This window comes from Podarcis pityusensis, assembly GCF_964106645.2.
Source record: "Podarcis pityusensis genome assembly, chromosome: 11".
NCBI lineage: Eukaryota > Metazoa > Chordata > Lepidosauria > Squamata > Lacertidae > Podarcis > Podarcis pityusensis.
The window spans coordinates 44,091,584-44,108,856 of NC_138036.1; the positions used below are offsets into that span (position 1 = coordinate 44,091,584).

The window sequence follows — 17,273 nt, forward strand, 5'->3', positions numbered from 1 at the left end:
AACCTTCTTTTCTCTTGCAGAGAGTAAAGCTGGCACCCAACTTTTATAACAACCACCACCTATGTGTTGTACCCAGTGCTTTTTTCGGGGGGGGGGGGGAGGCACACACACAGGGGTACACACACCCTAAACATTTTGTGAATCTAAGTTTGGCCACATTGAGGGGCAGTATTTCAATATGAGTAGGAAAATGAGAGCACCCCTGGACATATTTTTAATATATAAAAGCACTTGTTGTACCTACTGAGAAGTTCCATTAGAAAAGCAATTGTACCAAAAGGAATTATTGTGAAAATAAGAAATATTTCAAGGGGGGCCCCGCCACATTTTGTCCCCGCTCAGGTCACCCTGTCCCCAAAATCCGCCCCTGCTCGGTATTATTATTCCTAAGCAGTGACCCATTGGCGTAAAGTGATCTCGCATATGCGAACTAAGGACTGCGCCGCCTGGCGGACAGAGAGGAGACGCCCCGCTCTCCGCCCCGCTTTGCATCTCCGACGCTAAACCTCAGTCCTGTGGGGGCGGAGTTGAAGTCGAAAGGCGGAGCTAGCTGGAGGCAGCCTGAGCCGGGATTGGCTCTCGGCTTTAGCTGCCTGGCTATTGGCTGGGCGGGGACAGTATGATCGACAGCGACCAAGATGGCGGCGCCCACTGTTATTCCGGAAACCGTCAGGTAGGCTCTGCTCTGCCGCCTCCTCCCTTGTGGGTCTGCCAAAGGCGCTGCCAACCCCGTTTCTCCCTTTAAATATGGCACGGGCAGTGGGGGGGGGGGCGGCGGCTTAGAACGGTTTCCAAAGCCAAGGCTTAAAGTAATAAAAACAAAGTGGTGTCTGGGCATGTGCAGGTTTCTTTACCTGCACCAGCGTTACCTACCTAGTGGGGGACTGAGGCTGGGTCTCCGCAGCTGCAGGCTTGCCGGTATTCCTGTGCCTGAACAGTCCCGTGGCAACCGGGGTTGCTGTTGCGCACACGGTTATTGGGGAGCAAACTCTCCTGAACTCAGCGGGTCTTGGTTTCCGAGAAGTCCATCAAATTGTGCTGCAAAGAAAACCTATTGCTGATCCCCCCCCCCCCCGCGTTTAGCATAGAAGTGCAGTGGTAGGGAAAACAACAATAGCAGCAGCATTTGCTGCTGAAAAGCCTGTGATGTGTGTACGGGTCAGCAAACATTTTCAGCAGGAGCCTGGTCCACTGTCCCTCAGAGCTTGTGGGGGGGCCGGACTATATTTTGAAAAATAATAATGAACGAATTTCTATGCCCCACAAATAACCCAGAGGTGCATTTTAAATAAAAGCACACATTCTACTCTTGTAAAACATGCTGATTCCCGGACCATCCACAGGCTGGATTTAGAAGGCAGTTGGGCCGGATCTGGCCCCCGGGCCTTAGTTTGCCTACCCATGGTGTAGAGAAATGAACCAAAGAAAAAAGGAATCGCAGTAATGAGCTCAGCGACACACACTTTTAGGCAGGAGGGAGGATGGTATGCTGGTTGAAAAGCAGGAACTAGTCAGCCCAAAAGCAGATGTAAAATTCTGCTTGGGTATAACCCCCCTTCCAGTCCTTTGTTCACAGTTCTAGCATTTTTTATTTCCAGCTTCCCAGGTTGCTAGAAGCTGAAATACAATGCTAGAGCATAGAATAAAGTGGTAATTCCTTCTTCTTTTTTCTATAATTTTTATTAAATTTGGTGTTTTACATTTTAGAATATTCATTTAAACAACCTTAAAATATCAGTGGCTTCCGTTCTTCTCTTTCCATGGTTCATTTTGCATGACATAAATCCCTGCATATTTTGTATAAACTAAGACATTCAGTATTCAATTATTACATCCATCAAAACTTATTTACACTGTTAAATTTATCTTAATTCTGCCCACGTTTTAAAATGTATACAATTCCTCCCCCCCCACCATATATTCAATAAACATTTTAAATAAAGTGGTAATTCCTGATCAGGAGACTGTTTCTTTTCTTTTCTTCAGCAACTGTGTCTCTGGTGGGAGGTTTTCCCGCAACAACTGTGTGTTCAGGAACTTTACCTGGAAAAGTAGGCAGCCCTTTTCATTGTTGTTTAAACCTCTTCCTGGCATCAGAAAAGAGCAGAGAAAAACTTATTGTGCCCACCAAGTCCCTTGTCTTTAACTGATTCTTGCCATCCTCTCTTCCCCTTTTCTAGTGTTCGAAAGGCTGTGTCCCTCATCAATGCTATAGACACAGGAAAGTTCTCTCGGTTGCTCTCCCGCATCCTTCAGAAGCTACACCTAAAGGTTTGTATACACAGAGAGAAAATGACTGCACAATGCACAGTGAAATCTCTTAAGCTGGTAGTATCCATGGGCTACATTTGAGTATAGATTCTAGAAAAGTACAATACAATTGCTTGTCCAAGTGTCTCTGCCAATGGGAGCTTTCCTTTGAGAGCTCTGTAAGGGCAATATTTTCTGCTGGGAGGAACACCTGGGGGGAAAACCATTCAGTAGATTCTTCACAGGTTTTTTAGCTTTGCGGGCAGACTGATGGGGTTAAAAAATGCTGCTGTGGTCTGCTGTGCTCTCCTTCAGGCAATTTTATTTTGTGAACCACCCTGAGACATGCAGGTATAGGGTAGTATATAAATTTAATTACTACTACTTCTGCTACCACCAATAATAATTATTATTCCACTCTCATGGAAAATGGCTGAAAGCTAGTTCATTTTTTAAAAAAATAATATTTATTACTTTTCCAAAAAACTTAAACACTGAAAAAACAACAATACAATACAATACAATACAATACAATACAATACAATACAATACATTAAACTAGCAAAACAAAACAAAAACAATAAAATAAATCAAACAATTTCATTATCCCATCTTTCATTCACTTATTTCCACGACCTCCTCACACCTCCCTTTTTGTATTCCACTTCTGTTAATTATTTCAGCAATTCCTTTCCATCTTCCTCTGTTTTCTATCCTATAATTATCTTAACTCATTCTAACCTTATTTTTCCCTTTAATACTCTATTAATCTATTTATACTTAATTCCTTATAACATTTCTACTAAAGCCATGTAACTTCATTCCAACATTTTTCTAACATTCATTGATTTTACAGTATTTCTGTAAATAATCTTTAAATTTTTTCCAATCTTCTTCCACCGACTCTTCTCCCTGGTCTCGGATTCTGCCAGTCATTTCCGCCAATTCCATATAGTCCATCAACTTCATCTGCCATTCTTCCTGGGTGGGTAAATCTTGTGTCTTCCAATATTTTGCGATGAGTATCCTTGCTGCTGTTGTTGCATACATAAATAAAGTTCTATCCTTCTTTGACACCAATTGGCCGACCATGCCCAGGAGAAAGGCCTCTGGTTTCTTCAAGAAGGTATATTGGGATACCTTTTTCAGTTCATTATATATCATTTCCCAGAAAGCCTTAATCTTTGGGCACGTCCACCAAAGGTGAAAGAATGTACCTTCAATTTCTTTACATTTCCAACATTTATTATCGGGCAAATGGTAGATTTTTGCAAGCTTGACTGGTGTCATGTACCACCTAGAAATCATTTTCATTAAGTTTTCTCTTAGAACATTACATGCCGTAAATTTCATACCTAGTTCAATGACAGCCAGAGGATGAGGTTGGAAGAGATGGGAATGGGAGAGGGAGCTATATAAAAGATGGTGACTCCTGTTTGAAGCTCTGGAGAGATTTTGCCTGTCAGTATAAATAATAATAAGCTAGGTGAACCAGTGGACTGACTCAGTGTAAAACAGCTTTTGCCAATATAATTGACATTTATGCTGTTTGTGAAAAGGCATGAGACCAATCAATCTAGTGAATAAAATAGTATCTTAATTTTTGGTAAATGGGAATCTTTTTATTTCAGGCTGAGAGTACTTTCACAGAAGAGGAGGAAGAAAAGCTTCAAGCTGCTTTTTCAGTGGAGAAGCAAGATCTCCATCTTGTCCTTGAAACCATTGCATTCATTTTGGAACAGGTATCTTCTATTATAGTTCTATACTTTCAGTAAATTGATGCAAAGTATAATGGATAATCCTCCTCCTTTAAGGTACTGCATCATTAAAAACACTTGGGATTGCTTCTTCGTGCTTTAAGATTCCTGTACCTGCATGCTTATTAGTGAGTAAGCTGCATTGATCAGAATGGAACCTACCTTCCAAGAAAACATGCATAGGATTGTGATCTAAATTGGGATTATCTGGGGTTGTAATTCAGAATCCTGTGTGTGTGTGTGTGTGTGTGTGCACACATGTCACACATGTAGTCTTCCCTGGTTCTTGCAGTGGTATATATAATGGTGTGCTGTAGCGCATGGAACTGAAGAACATATACCCATATGTTAACTGGGATGGGTGCATAGGAAGAAATAATAGAGATGCAATTTGTTCCTTTTAGGCAGGCTTCCTCAACCTCGGCCCTCCAGATGTTTTGAGACTACAATTCCCAGCATCACTGACCACTGGTCCTGCTAGCTAGGGATCATGGGAGTTGAAGGCCAAAAACATCTGGAGGGCTGAGGTTGAGGAAGCCTGCTATTAGGCATGTAAATAGGTTTACAAGTAATGCAACCTCCTGATCCTAAACATTGACTTAAGTAGGATTTTATCCTGGTACTGTATATCATGTGTCAATTGTACAAGGCCTTTCCAGACAGTCTGTTTGCCCTGCAACAAATGTGCAGCTAATCATTTCAAGGGTTCCTACAACTTTAAAGTATCCTTTCTGTTGCAGAAATATTTTGTTGTTAAAAACATTCTGTTCTTCCTTCAGCCAGTGCCCTCATTGCTGTTGGGCATTTTGGACATACCTACCTTGACTTAAATATTTGACACGGTTCATTATTTACCATCACTTGGGTTGTTTAGCATGTTGTCTAGCGTATCAGCTAGGGAAGTGTGTGTATTGCATTATTTTTCTTTCCTTTTTTGCAGGCTGTGTATCACAATTTGAAGCCAACTGTTCTGCAACAGCAGTTGGAGCATTCCAAACTGGATCATGACAAAGCAGAAGTGTTTGCCACCACATGGGCTGCTGCAGGTCCAGAGACAGTGGAAAAGTTCAGACAGAGGACTTTGTCACCTCAGAAGGTAACAGTTACAGAAACACATAGAAAATACTTTTTTATTGGGACAGAAGGTACACAGTAAATGGTGAATGTGATGCATATAAGCTAAGAACTAGGTGTGTGCCAAAATTGAAAGAAATATTTTAATAGTGAAAACCTAGATTTTATTGCTAGCGAAGCAATGTAAACATTCTAGTGTGTGGACATGCATATGCATGAGTCATTTTTGAGAGTTTGACACATTCTGTTCAAAAAACAGCAACAAACCTTGCATTGAACCCATTAATGCCTTGTAGAGAATCCAGTAGTTTACGTGACTGGCTCGTTGGTTGAATAAGATACTTGGCTGGTGTAAGAGAGTACAGCATTAAATGATTCAAATAAGGCAATGAAACCATTTATTTAAGAATAACATATTACATATTATTATCGGTAGATGTGGTTACTGGTTGAATTGTGAAATGTACTTGGGCAGTGTGCCCAAGTTTCCTTAAGGCAACACGTACATGTAGCAAGATCAGAGCGTTTATTTATTTATTTATTTGTTCATTTATTAATATCGCAATACATTAATAAATAATATTCAGAGCATTCGTTTCTGTTGTATCACCACGAATCTTATTCTCTGCTGTGCCTCATCTTATTTTAATTGGTTGTCGCTGTACTGATTGTTTACAGTTTTCATTCATGTACAATTAAAAAAACATACATATGAGATGGATGCATAAGGGAGATGGGAGGAAATTAGAATGTACTGAGTATTAAAACCTGGGACTATTAAAAAAAAATAACCACCTCTGTTACTATTAAGAGCATAATTAAGGTGACAAATGAGTTTGGAAAGGTTTAAGCAAAAACTACTCTAATGGTGCTCTATCAAGAGAGTTGTGTTTACTTCTGTGCCACATGTGGGATAGATTGCTTCTTTAAATGCGCTTACATACCCCATTAGGTAAGAAGGCAGGAAGGGGAACATTGTATTATGAGCTTTTATTATTGATCCCGTGGAGTAGCTGCCTTAGTCCAGTAGATGGTTGAAAGGCTACACACTTTTAGAGAGGCAGAAGGTCAGAGCCACATGAAAAGGCAGGAGAATGTTAGCTCGTCCTTCGCTCTGACACATTTGTTTTTTGGGATTTTTTTAGTATTGGGTGCTATTTTAACAAGATCTACCCTCGTATTGCCTGGGAGAAGTACCAATCTGCAGCAGGCTCCATCAGCTGTTTCTGCTCTTAGGACTCATGTCAGCTGTTCTTGCATGGAAATGCCATATGTGTGAACCGGGTTGAATCGATGTGATAGACATACACATACACATACACATACACATACACATACACATACACATACACTAACATGATTTGTGACAACTTGAAAGGAAGGGCTCAGATTATAGTAGAGTCGTTAATGAAATCCACAAGCCAAATCTTCTCCCCTGGTAATTTTTTTAGAGGAGGTATCACTCCCCCCCCCCCGCCACTCAGCTTTCTAAAACAGTAGAAGGGAGCTGACAACCAAGTTTAGGGGGCTGGGTGCCCTGTAGTCTACCTATGTTTGAGCAAAGTGTTGCCTTTGTCACTGAGAAATTGCAGGTGTTGCTCAGATGCAGTTATCTCTCCTCTGTACGTGGTGAGTGTCGCCTGGCTGCAAGATGGCCTTTGCCATGCTAGGCTCCCCACGTATTTGCATAGGAAATGCTCGTGAGTGTAAAGCAGCCCTTAGTTTGCTTCATGTTGCATAAGCCAGGACAGGAGGGGCTGCGAAGGGAGCTTGGGGTTGCTGGGGCTAGAAGAAATGGTGTAGGTTTGAATGCAACAAACCTAGGACTATAAAGGACGCAAGTTCGGTAAAAGGCAAGCAGGAGTCACGGAAAGGGGGTGGGAAGGAGAATATGGGAAAGTGGCTTGAAGAGGCAGTGTTTGAAGCCCCAATCAAAGGCTTCGTACATGGCCTAGGGGCAAAAGGGTGTGTGAAAAGGGATCTTTTGGGACAAGGAGGATGCCATGTGTAGCGATCACACAGGGTCTCTGGACGTTTAATGGTCTATTGATCCCTGTGCCACCACTGTACTCGCTTCCCCGCTGCCACCAACCCGTTACTCTCGGGTAAAACACTGAGTCCAGACAGTTGTTAAAAGTGAACCAAATAAACAAGTTTATTTTATAAACATTAACAAGTTTATGGTTTCTCAGATAATATTCCTGTCTTAACTGTAGTTTCTTTACCGGCCTATACCTTCCTAACACCTTCTGACTGATTATCTCAACTGTTTGACTGACTCTTAACAAATTCTCTCACTCTCTCACATCAGACTAGCCCAACCCACAGACTTATCCTCTTTGTCTCTTCTAACTCCAGACGGTCTTCGCAACCACCCTAACTCTAACTTCCTTCTCCTCCAAAAAAACCTCTGTGCTTAAACCTTATACACAATTAACTCCGCCCCTTGGGTTCCCATTGGTTAGTCATTTTACAATTAGTGAACCCTTTCCTTATGAACCCAGTATGATGTCGCACACCTAGGAGGGCAAACGCCACACCATGCCTCTGCTTTTTTATTTGTATTTCCAAGATTGGGTACAATAATTTAAATTGGGTCGGCAAAGTTTTTGTGGCTTGGGCCAGTTCACGGTCCCGCAGACGCAGCTGTTGGCCGGAGTGCGTGCGCACGCATGCGCAAACGCTATTTCCAGTGCTGCTCCTGGCGTGGAGGAGGCGTGCGCAGCTTCCCATTGGCTGCAGGAACTTCCTGCAGCCAATGGGAAGCCAGCCAGCATCGCGGAAGGGGGTCTCCGCTCTGCTCCATGCCAGTTTAGCATGGCGCACAGAAGCTGACCGAGTGGGCGGCAGGGGTCCATGGGCCAGTTAAACAACCCCCATGGGCCGCTTGTGGCCTATGGGCCTTAGGTCGTTGACCCCTGACTTAAATGGACATGAACCTTTGCTCATTTGTATGGATAGAACACAGGACGATATTTATTCTCACTGCCTTCCTTTAGCCCAACTTCTATATGGCTCTCAAATTAGCCCCTCTGCCAACCTTAAGACCCTTGAAACAGTACAATCTAAATTCTTAAGATCATTATTTGCTACCCCTAAGTGTACACCTAATGCAGTCCTAAGGCAAGAGGCAGGACTGCCCAGAGTGGAATTAAAAGTCTGGGAACAAGCAATATCCCTCTGGCTGAAAATCCATTACAATCCTAAGGGTCTATTATCTTGCTTCCTGGCCGCAGTTCCCTATTCTCCTTGGCTTATGCAAATTACTAACAAGATCAAACAAATTGGCCTAAACCCTGAAAATCTTTTTATTGGAACTCTGAACAAGGCAAAAGCTACTATCACTCGGAGACTTTATGATATCGAATTACAACAAGAAGGCGCCCTACTCCCGGAGACGTATAGATGTTTAAAAGCTTGGCCTAATTTTGCAGCTGCCCCTTACTTAACTAACATCACTAACGAAGCCTATAGATGGGCTTTCTCTAGAGCCCGCTTTGAGACAATGCCCTCAGCAGTCCTGTACGGCAAATTCACGCGGGTTCCAATGCATGCGCGTCTCTGCCCTTGTATGTCTAATAAGGTAGAATCTGTCACACACATTCTTCTATCTTGCGAATTTTATAGTGAAGAACGAGTTCAACTTATTTTACCGCTTCTATCAAAATTTATACCCCTTCAATATTATTTGGAATCCTCCCCTGAAATTCTTCGAAAATACCTCCTGGAAGATTCCTCAAGCTCAATATCATATGAGGTGGCTAAATTTTGCACTTTAGTAATTAAGAAGCGTAAATCTCTTCTGTTGAATGGCACACTGCGAAGTTCCCTTGTGTAACCTTTTTTCTTTTCTGAAGTTGTTGCTGATTTCTTGTTGTCTGATCTTGTGGTGTTTAGTGTCACTGGCTTTGGCCGCAATAAAACTTCTCACTGCCTTCATTTTGTGTTCCGTGGGTGGGTGGAGGGAGGTGGAAGCAGTTATTGGCTTCAAATGGCTTCTTGTACAGGTATTTAACATAGATTAAAATCTCTGTCTGCCTGTAGCTGTTTGGAAGCAATGCGTTAGAAGCTGCCTTGAAATTAACTGGAATAAATTCAAAGCATGAGTGTTCACATTAACAGCTTGGTTAGGGGTACTGCTAATGCCAGAAGGAGCAGAACTATTAGAAGTAGATCCAGATACATGGCTAGATCTAATATAAAAATAAACGTTTAGTTTTATTTTTCTTTTGTGCTCAAGGGATGACATAATGAGGGACTGGTGTGGTCTGACTGATAGTTGATTATAACAGAGATCAATACGAGATTTATTACCGTGCCATAACTTTGTGGTTGCTCTTTTTTCATTGTGCTTATACTATTGCTGTGTTAGCAATCTTTTCTTTTTTTAAAAAAAGAAGAAAAATTCATCGAAAGATGATTCTACAGCTTTAACTTTTTATATATATATATATTATGCTGGCAAGATTCTACTGCTAACCTGCTGAAGGTTGACACACAAAACAAAAATCCACAAAAGTTAAGTGAATGAAACCAGCCCATATTATGCTTTATAGCAGTGGTTCCCAATTAGCTAAGTACTGTGGACCTCTGCTTTTCAAAAGCCAAGCCATGGACCCCTTACTTTTGAAAATGTTGATATTTCTATGGTAGTTTTTGTTAGGTGAAGGGTGAAGCCCTGGGTGGCTTACATGAACCTTCTGGGGTTCAAGGATCACCAATTGGGAAGCACTGCTTTAGAGGCTCAGATTTGCTCACAGTTCTTTTCTTGACATGATGATGTGTTGGATCCCAAGGCTACAGTCCTCTCCCTTTCTCTATGCCCATCGTTGCAAGTAGCCAGGCACTAAGAAACCTTATACATTCCTAGGAAGGGGGTACTGTGTGGCCCATTGGCTGCACCATAGCCACCAAATGTGATGTGATTGGTTTAAGCAGCTGCAACACTTTGAGTCTGGGCTCCATGTCTGAAAGAAGCTTGCTACTGCTCAGATGAGATGCTTCAAGATTGGTGTTTAATGCATATGTAGCCACTGGCTCTAGTGGTATCCCAGTTCCCAGAGATGCTTTTGACACAGAGAATGCCAGTCCCTTCCTAGAGGAAGGACAAAAATTCATTGCTGAGTTTTCTTTAAATATGGGTTAGTAGTTTTAACGGGTGTTTGAAAAATAGGACATACAAAAAAGAATGGGAAAAATTAATAATCTCCCCAAGAGAACACTGTAAGCAAATCTAAACATAAGCTGGACTTTAAGAACCACTTGTAAAGTAACGGGTTTTATGTACAACTTACACTTACGAGAAGTATGGAGAATATATTGATATGTAGATTGGTAAAAAATTGTTATTAGGACCCATGTAAGGGATGGGGGAAAGTCACAAGATTCAGAGAATCTCATGGCTTGATTATATAAAGAATTTTTCTTACCACTTTGTAATTATAAAAACTAATAAAAAATATTTCGAAAACAAAGAAAATAAAAAGAAAAATAGGACATAGAGTAGTGAGAAAGGTCCTTTAGAAGACTCTTTTGGAAGAAGCCTTTTTTGCTGAAAACGAGAAACATTTGCTGAAGAGCAGGTGGTTTGTAGCTTCCCATATTTTTTCTGGCAATGTCCTCCTTTCAGGAGCTTAGAGCCACTGTCTGTTTAAAGATCCTCCTGCGCTAATGTTTAATGATGCTTATCTTCCTCTTTTTAGCTTGATTCCTAAAACGATGTTGGGCTTTGTCACCTTTGTCATTACTACAGAGGCTGTTTTAACACTGTTATAAATCACATTAAGTTCATTTTTAAATGCATCATCTAACCTGTCTACAGTCTCTTTCTCACTCCCCAGTCTCTTCACCTGTTCCCGCCTCTCGGGAGCATGAATCCTTCATGTGCAGATTCCTTAGCTTAAAATTGGAGCACAAATAAGAAATTTATGCAAGTGACTTTTCGGTGCTGGAAACAAGCGTTTCTGCCAATATCAGCTTCCATCCAAGGTCAAATAGCACCTAGAGGAAGGGATTCTCATCAGGATCCTGAGGGAGGAATTAACCCTAACCCCCCCTCCACTATGCCTGCTATTTAAGAAGAAACAAATGCAGGTTTTTCTAGTTTGAGCCACTGCTGTACTCTGTCAGGTTTTTGGGGGGATGGGATTGGGAGGAATATGTAAACTGGATTGAAATTTGTATATCAAAAAGAGGACTGTGTAGGCCAAGAATGTGACTATAAAGTGTGTTGGTATAGGGTACCCCGATGCAAAACGTGGGTGCCCGTAATTAGTATTTAGGGTTCCCAGTTCACAAAAAATGCTTGCTGAACTGGAAGTAGCTTTCAAGTGTTCAGGGAAAGCTCTAACAGTTGTATTCTTTATGGCAACCCTGTAAAATAGGTTGATATTACTATCCCTCATAGCGTAGTTGGGGAAATGAAGGCAGAGCGAGATGGGGTGGCCTAAGGCAGAGATAAGATTCAAAGCAGAGACTGATTCGCAGTTCATTCTTTTAGCTGCTGCGCTGCACTGTTGGTTGAGGTTATCTGCGGAAGTGGTGGGATGTTGTTCCTAAATAAAACAAAATATTGTGCGAACTGCGGCAGTGAAAATGGTTCATGGCACAGGCTGTTGAAGGAAGGAAAGGGTGTGTGTGTATATATATATTCTCATCTTTCTAGTCAGTTGTTTTTATGACTTTGTACAAGTTTGCATAAAACTGTTTTGTCATCCGTTATATATGTTAGTAGGGTCCCAGATTTTTCAAGCACCTTTAATTTAGATACTGTGAGGTTATGCAGTGCCCTCATTAAAGAGTGCCGTTGCTTAATGAAGGGTTACTCACTGCATATGTATATAGTTTTAATTCTATCAATGTTTAATTGCTTTTTAATTATTGTTTTCGTTTTGAGCAGTTCTTGATTTTATCTGTAAGCAATCTTGAGTCCTGGCAGGGAAGAAGGCAAGGTATAAATATAATGATGATGTTGATGATGATGATGATGGTACTTGCAGAAAGCAGCCTGCTGGCCAGTTTCTACTGAGCTGCATAGTCTCTGTCGGTGTTGGGATTCCTCCAAAGAGAACTATGTAGAATTTGGTCTGATCTTGCAAATACCTTGTTCTTAAGAGTGTATGGTTGGAATACATTGGCTGTTAAAGAGATTGTGTATGTGTGTGTGCATTGGTTTTTGTTGTGTAAATTCGAAACACATTGGTGGACCATGGGGAGTCTTTAAAGCAGGGAGGGACATAGACCCCTCAAGAATGAAGTCAGCCCTCTCCCATTCTAATGTAATACTGAAGGTTATCCACTGTCTGATAAGTTATTGCTTCTGGGAAATGATTTTGAACTGTGTAATTCTACATATTAGGTGTGATAATTTTGCACGCACACATTCAAAAAATAAAACCCCAGCCTTAAAACTTGTGTTTGGTAAGAGACCTGCTGTATGTAACAATATATTGTTGTATAACATATTTTCAAAAGCAAATCTCTGTAAAAAATAATTTTGCTTACTTGGAGGGTTCCTTAATTCTCAGCATGTGTTAAGTAACCCACTTCTCTATGCCTATATGCCTTGTCCCATTTTATTGCGATCATATATCATGTACTCTTAGCAGTCAGAATTGGATGGACTCTATTATATTCAATCTTCCTTTCAATAAAATAAATAGGTAAGCCATTCTGAAGCCCCAGGCAGCATATGGTACATTAATCAAAGATTTTGAAAGCATAGCTGTATTTCTAGAAATGTGGGGTGAAAACTCCACTTGAATTGCGCTGGAAAATCAGACCATCCAATCTATGAAAAGGTTACTTGTATTTTCCTTTGCTTGCTTACTCCGTTAATCTGCAGTGTAATTTGTGATTGTTCCAGTGCTTCTGTGGTTCTCTGATATTTTTTAAAGTGTGCATTAAATCTGAATATATATTTTTTCTAATAGTTTTCAATGCTACTGTGGTAAAATAACCATACGTCAAAGAAAGTGTAGTTGTGAGGAAAACCTGTGTTCCATGCACAGCAATGCTCGCATGGTGTACAGTGGTACCTCAGGTTAAGTACTTAATTTGTTCCGGAGGTCCGTTATTAACCTGAAACTGTTCTCAACCTGAAGCAGCACTTTAGTTAATGGGGCCTCCTGCTGCTGCCACACCGCCGGAGCACAATTTCTGTTCTCATCCTGAAGCAAAGTTCTTAACCCGAGGTACTATTTCTGGGTTAGCGGAGTCTGTAACATGAAGCATATGTAACATGAAGCGTATGTAACCCGAGGTACCACTATATTGACACAACATCACATTTCATGAGTTGGGGATGGTAGAAAAGGGAGCCAGCATGATGCAGTCGAAGAGCTTCTGAAATGGCTGATAAACGTGTGGAATTGTTTATGCCACAAAAGGAATTGTTGTTGTTATTTGTATTTATGAATTTCTCTTCCACCAAGGGACCTTGGGGTGATTCACAGCAAAATATTCATAAAACAACAACTCTTTAAACCTCCTCAAACCACAGAGTCAGTAAGTGAATAAAAAACCTTGGCTATAGATGTGGGTTTTTTGGAGCAAAACAAACCATGGTCTCTGGGTTGGACATAATGTTAACTCAGGGACCATGGCTTGTTTCTTCTGTGAGCAAAGCAGCCAATATCTGTGCATTCATTATAAACTTTCATTATGGTTTACAATGACATGTGAGCAAGATATCTTGTGGCTTGTGTGTCAGAAATGAAACATGTTTTAAGATCACTAAAACCAGGATGGAAAAATGATTATGTGACACTAATACCTGTGTATTAAGTCTTTGTTCTGACAAGAACATTCCATCTTTCATCTCCTCATTTCCATAGGAGACAACTATACTTGTAAAACAGAGATATATTAACATTAATAAGGTCAAATGTTTTATTTCTCATATAGTGGAAGCCCCAGGGCTACACTGGTAACTTTTCACTGAAAGTCTAAGCCCAGCTTAAAAAAAAAAGTTATCAATTCTATCTCAAACTTTTAGCAAAGTTGAAGCTTTAAATATCCTGATTTACAGTATTTAAACTGGTACACCATATGGTGTTCCTGTTTGATTTCCCCCTGTGGAAGTCGCGCATCTAAATAAATGTGATATATGAATGAAAACATTTATAAAAAGCCTGGCTTTCAAGTATTTACATAAAAATAGAATTTTGGAACAGTATGGCTATGAGGACCCAGTTGCCTTTTAGACAATGACCCAGGATCCTCTGGGGCCAAACAGATTCTGAGAGATTATGGTAACTCATTTAGGAAAATACTGTTTGCAGCTACCAGTAGTACCACTTGCTCACATAATCAAAATTGTCTAAGGGATGGTTAATATTGTAATGGGAATCCAGAATTCTCTACCCACATACTCTGGCTTACTGTTTCTGTTTTATTCATACTCACCCAGAGAATAAAAATCTCCCTTTTCAACTTTATAGCACTTGATGGAAACAGTAAATATGGCCCAGCAAATAATACCAGTTTTCCCTCCCTTTTAAATAGGTCTATATCTATATCATGTATATCTATATATATCTCTCTATGAATCCTGGAAGTTTTTGTTTCCTGTAAACATGACAGTGGTGTTTGCCATGTGATACTTGCTTACAAAAATGTTTGGAAATAGAATACGGAAAAATCCCTGGGTTTAAAAACCGGTAAAAGTTTGCAACTTTGCCTTCAGGCTTGCATTTTTATATGCTCAAGGAAACGGCTTTTGAATCTCATGCTCTTAGCCCTGCAAACCAAAAAATAGCTGACAAGTCAGGGATCTATAAATATATTTTCGTTGCTAGAATAAAGGAAAAGGTAAAGGACCCCTGGACAGTTAAATCCAGTCAAAGTGACTATGGGGTTGCAGCGCTCATCTAGCTTTCAGGCTGAGGGAGCCGGCGTTTGTCCACAGACAGCTTTCCGGGTCATGACTAAACGGATTTTGGTGCAACAGGACACCGTGACACCGTGACAAGTGCCAGAGCGCACAGAAATGCTGTTTACCTTCCCACCACAGTAGTACCTATTTATCTACTTGCACTGGTGTGCTTTCGAACTGCTAGCTTGGCAGAAGCTGGGACAGAGCAACAGGAGCTTACTCCATCATATGGATTTGAACAGCCGACCTTCCAGTCAGCAAGCCCAAGAGTCTCAGTGGTTTAGACCACAGCACCAACAGCGTGCACCTCATTGCTAGAAGCCAGTAGCTTTGACTGAATGCACATAGGGAGCAGTTTGGCTGATTTGAGAAGGCCCTGTTTTCACATTGTAACCTCTCCAGCACAGGCACTTTTTATCTTTGCAGCTCTCACAGTTAATACCTTTGAGAACTAGGAACTAGCAAACATCATTTGTGGTTTGTGGTTTTAATCACAATTGCATACTTTTAGGGTGCTTGAAGTCTATCCTCATGAATAGGGTGATTGTCCTGGAATAAGCCTTATCTGTTACTTCATATAATTGCAGTGAAAACGACCCAGGCTTTAGGTTAAGGAAGAACTGAGTAAAGTTTCTAGAAGTGTGTTTCTTGCAGTCTGTAGGCTGTCGGTGTTTGCTTAGGATCAGCCCTGAAAGCTAAAACATTGATTTACCTGGGTGGTTGTGGCGCATCTTATTTTAATTTGCATTTGTGTTTCCTAGCTTGAGTCTGTTGGATGGCAGCTTAACCTTCAGATGGCTCAATCAACCCAAGCAAAACAAAAATCTCCTCAAGCTGTTTTAGAACTTGGAATGAACAATGAAGATTCAAAGGTAAGAAGCCTCAACTCATATCCATTGCTGCATTGCTGCTGGTGATGATTCAGCTGGCTCCAGTTTTCAGATATCAAATATAGGTAACAAATTTAAATAGGCCTTGGTGTGTAGAGCTGCTGAGGTATCATTGCCCTGCTGAATGATCTGGGTTTCATGATTCTTATATGTGTGCCATGCAGGGAAACTCTTCTCTTGTTTTTGTAGTGAATTACTGTATCAGGGCTTTCTTTGGATCATTAAGGTGAAAGATGCTTCAAAACCGTTACACATAATATTTATTTAAATTGCCATTTTCAGATCACCAGTAAATCTAAAGAGTATACCCTTAACCATCCAACTCAACTGTTGCAGCAGTTCAAAATACCCTTTTAATAAATTCAGGTAGGTAGCTGTGTTGGTCTGACACAGTCAAAATATATAAAAAAAAATTAAAAATTGTCCAGTAGCACCTTAGAGACCAACTAAGTTTGTTCTGGGTATAAGCTTTTGTGTGCATGCACACGTCTTCAGGTAAGTCCATCAACCTCACAAAGAAATTTGCACAGGTGTACAGACTGATATCTCCTTTCTGACTAAATGCAAGAACCTAAGGACATTATACCTAAGGGTCTTAGAATTAAGAACCCTGTACAATTCACCTATCCTACTAGGTATCTGAAGAAGTGTGCATGCACAACGAAAGCTTATACCCAGAACAAACCTAGTTGGTCTCTAAGGTGCTACTTTTTAATAAATATTATGAACGGCCCTGATTGTTGATTGAATCACAGAACTCTCACCTTCTTGAGCTACTTCAGAAGAATACCATGGTCTGTAGTCTCGAAAGCTGCTGAGGGGTCAAGAAGAAAGAGCAAGTTTACATTCCTCCCCCCAAATGCTGTCAGCCATAGCAACTAAGGCAGTTTCAGTGCCCTGAATTGGCCTGAAGCCCAAAAAGGATCCAGATACTCAATGTCCTCCAAGCATGCCTGAAACTGGACACACACACACACACACTGAGCACCTTGCCCCAAAAGGGAACAGTTGCCGCTGAACAATAGTGGGCACTTCTGAGTCCAGGAAAATCCTCTTCTGGAGTGGATGTGTCACTGCCTCCAAGGTTAAGTACAAATAAATAAAATAAATACTACAATATCTTAACCATAATACAAAGATTACACAATCCTAAAGGGCACTCAGCACATTTGAGATAATAGTCGATACCCATTACAATGAACTTCAATTTAGAAATATAAACTGTACCAATCTGTGCAGATGAATTTGTGTTGGGGGAATGAGAACCGCTCATTACTGGTGTTCCTGTCTCCTTTTCTGTCCTTTCTGACCCGTTCCCAAAATAGTCGGCCATCATTACCCACATAGGCAGGACGTCCGTAAAATGAATGGCATATTGCGTGTTCTTAGCATCGTCCTGATGCTGAACTCCAGAGCTCAGCACAGTCC

General features: G+C 40.9%; 1 protein-coding gene across 2 annotated transcripts in view; it reads left to right on the forward strand.

Moving 5' to 3' along the window:
• Positions 1 to 580: 580 nt before the first annotated feature.
• Positions 581 to 17,273, forward strand: part of COMMD10 (COMM domain containing 10) — a 57,615-nt gene continuing 40,922 nt past the window's right edge. The window contains exons 1-5 of one of the 2 annotated variants that reach the window (XM_080973174.1): positions 581 to 673; positions 2,181 to 2,271; positions 3,882 to 3,992; positions 4,948 to 5,103; positions 15,717 to 15,827. In XM_080973174.1, the coding sequence (XP_080829300.1) occupies positions 639 to 673; positions 2,181 to 2,271; positions 3,882 to 3,992; positions 4,948 to 5,103; positions 15,717 to 15,827 (504 nt within the window). In that variant the 5' untranslated portion in view covers positions 581 to 638. The remainder of the gene's footprint in view (positions 674 to 2,180; positions 2,272 to 3,881; positions 3,993 to 4,947; positions 5,104 to 15,716; positions 15,828 to 17,273) is intronic. The other variant, XM_080973175.1, reaches the window with a different exon arrangement.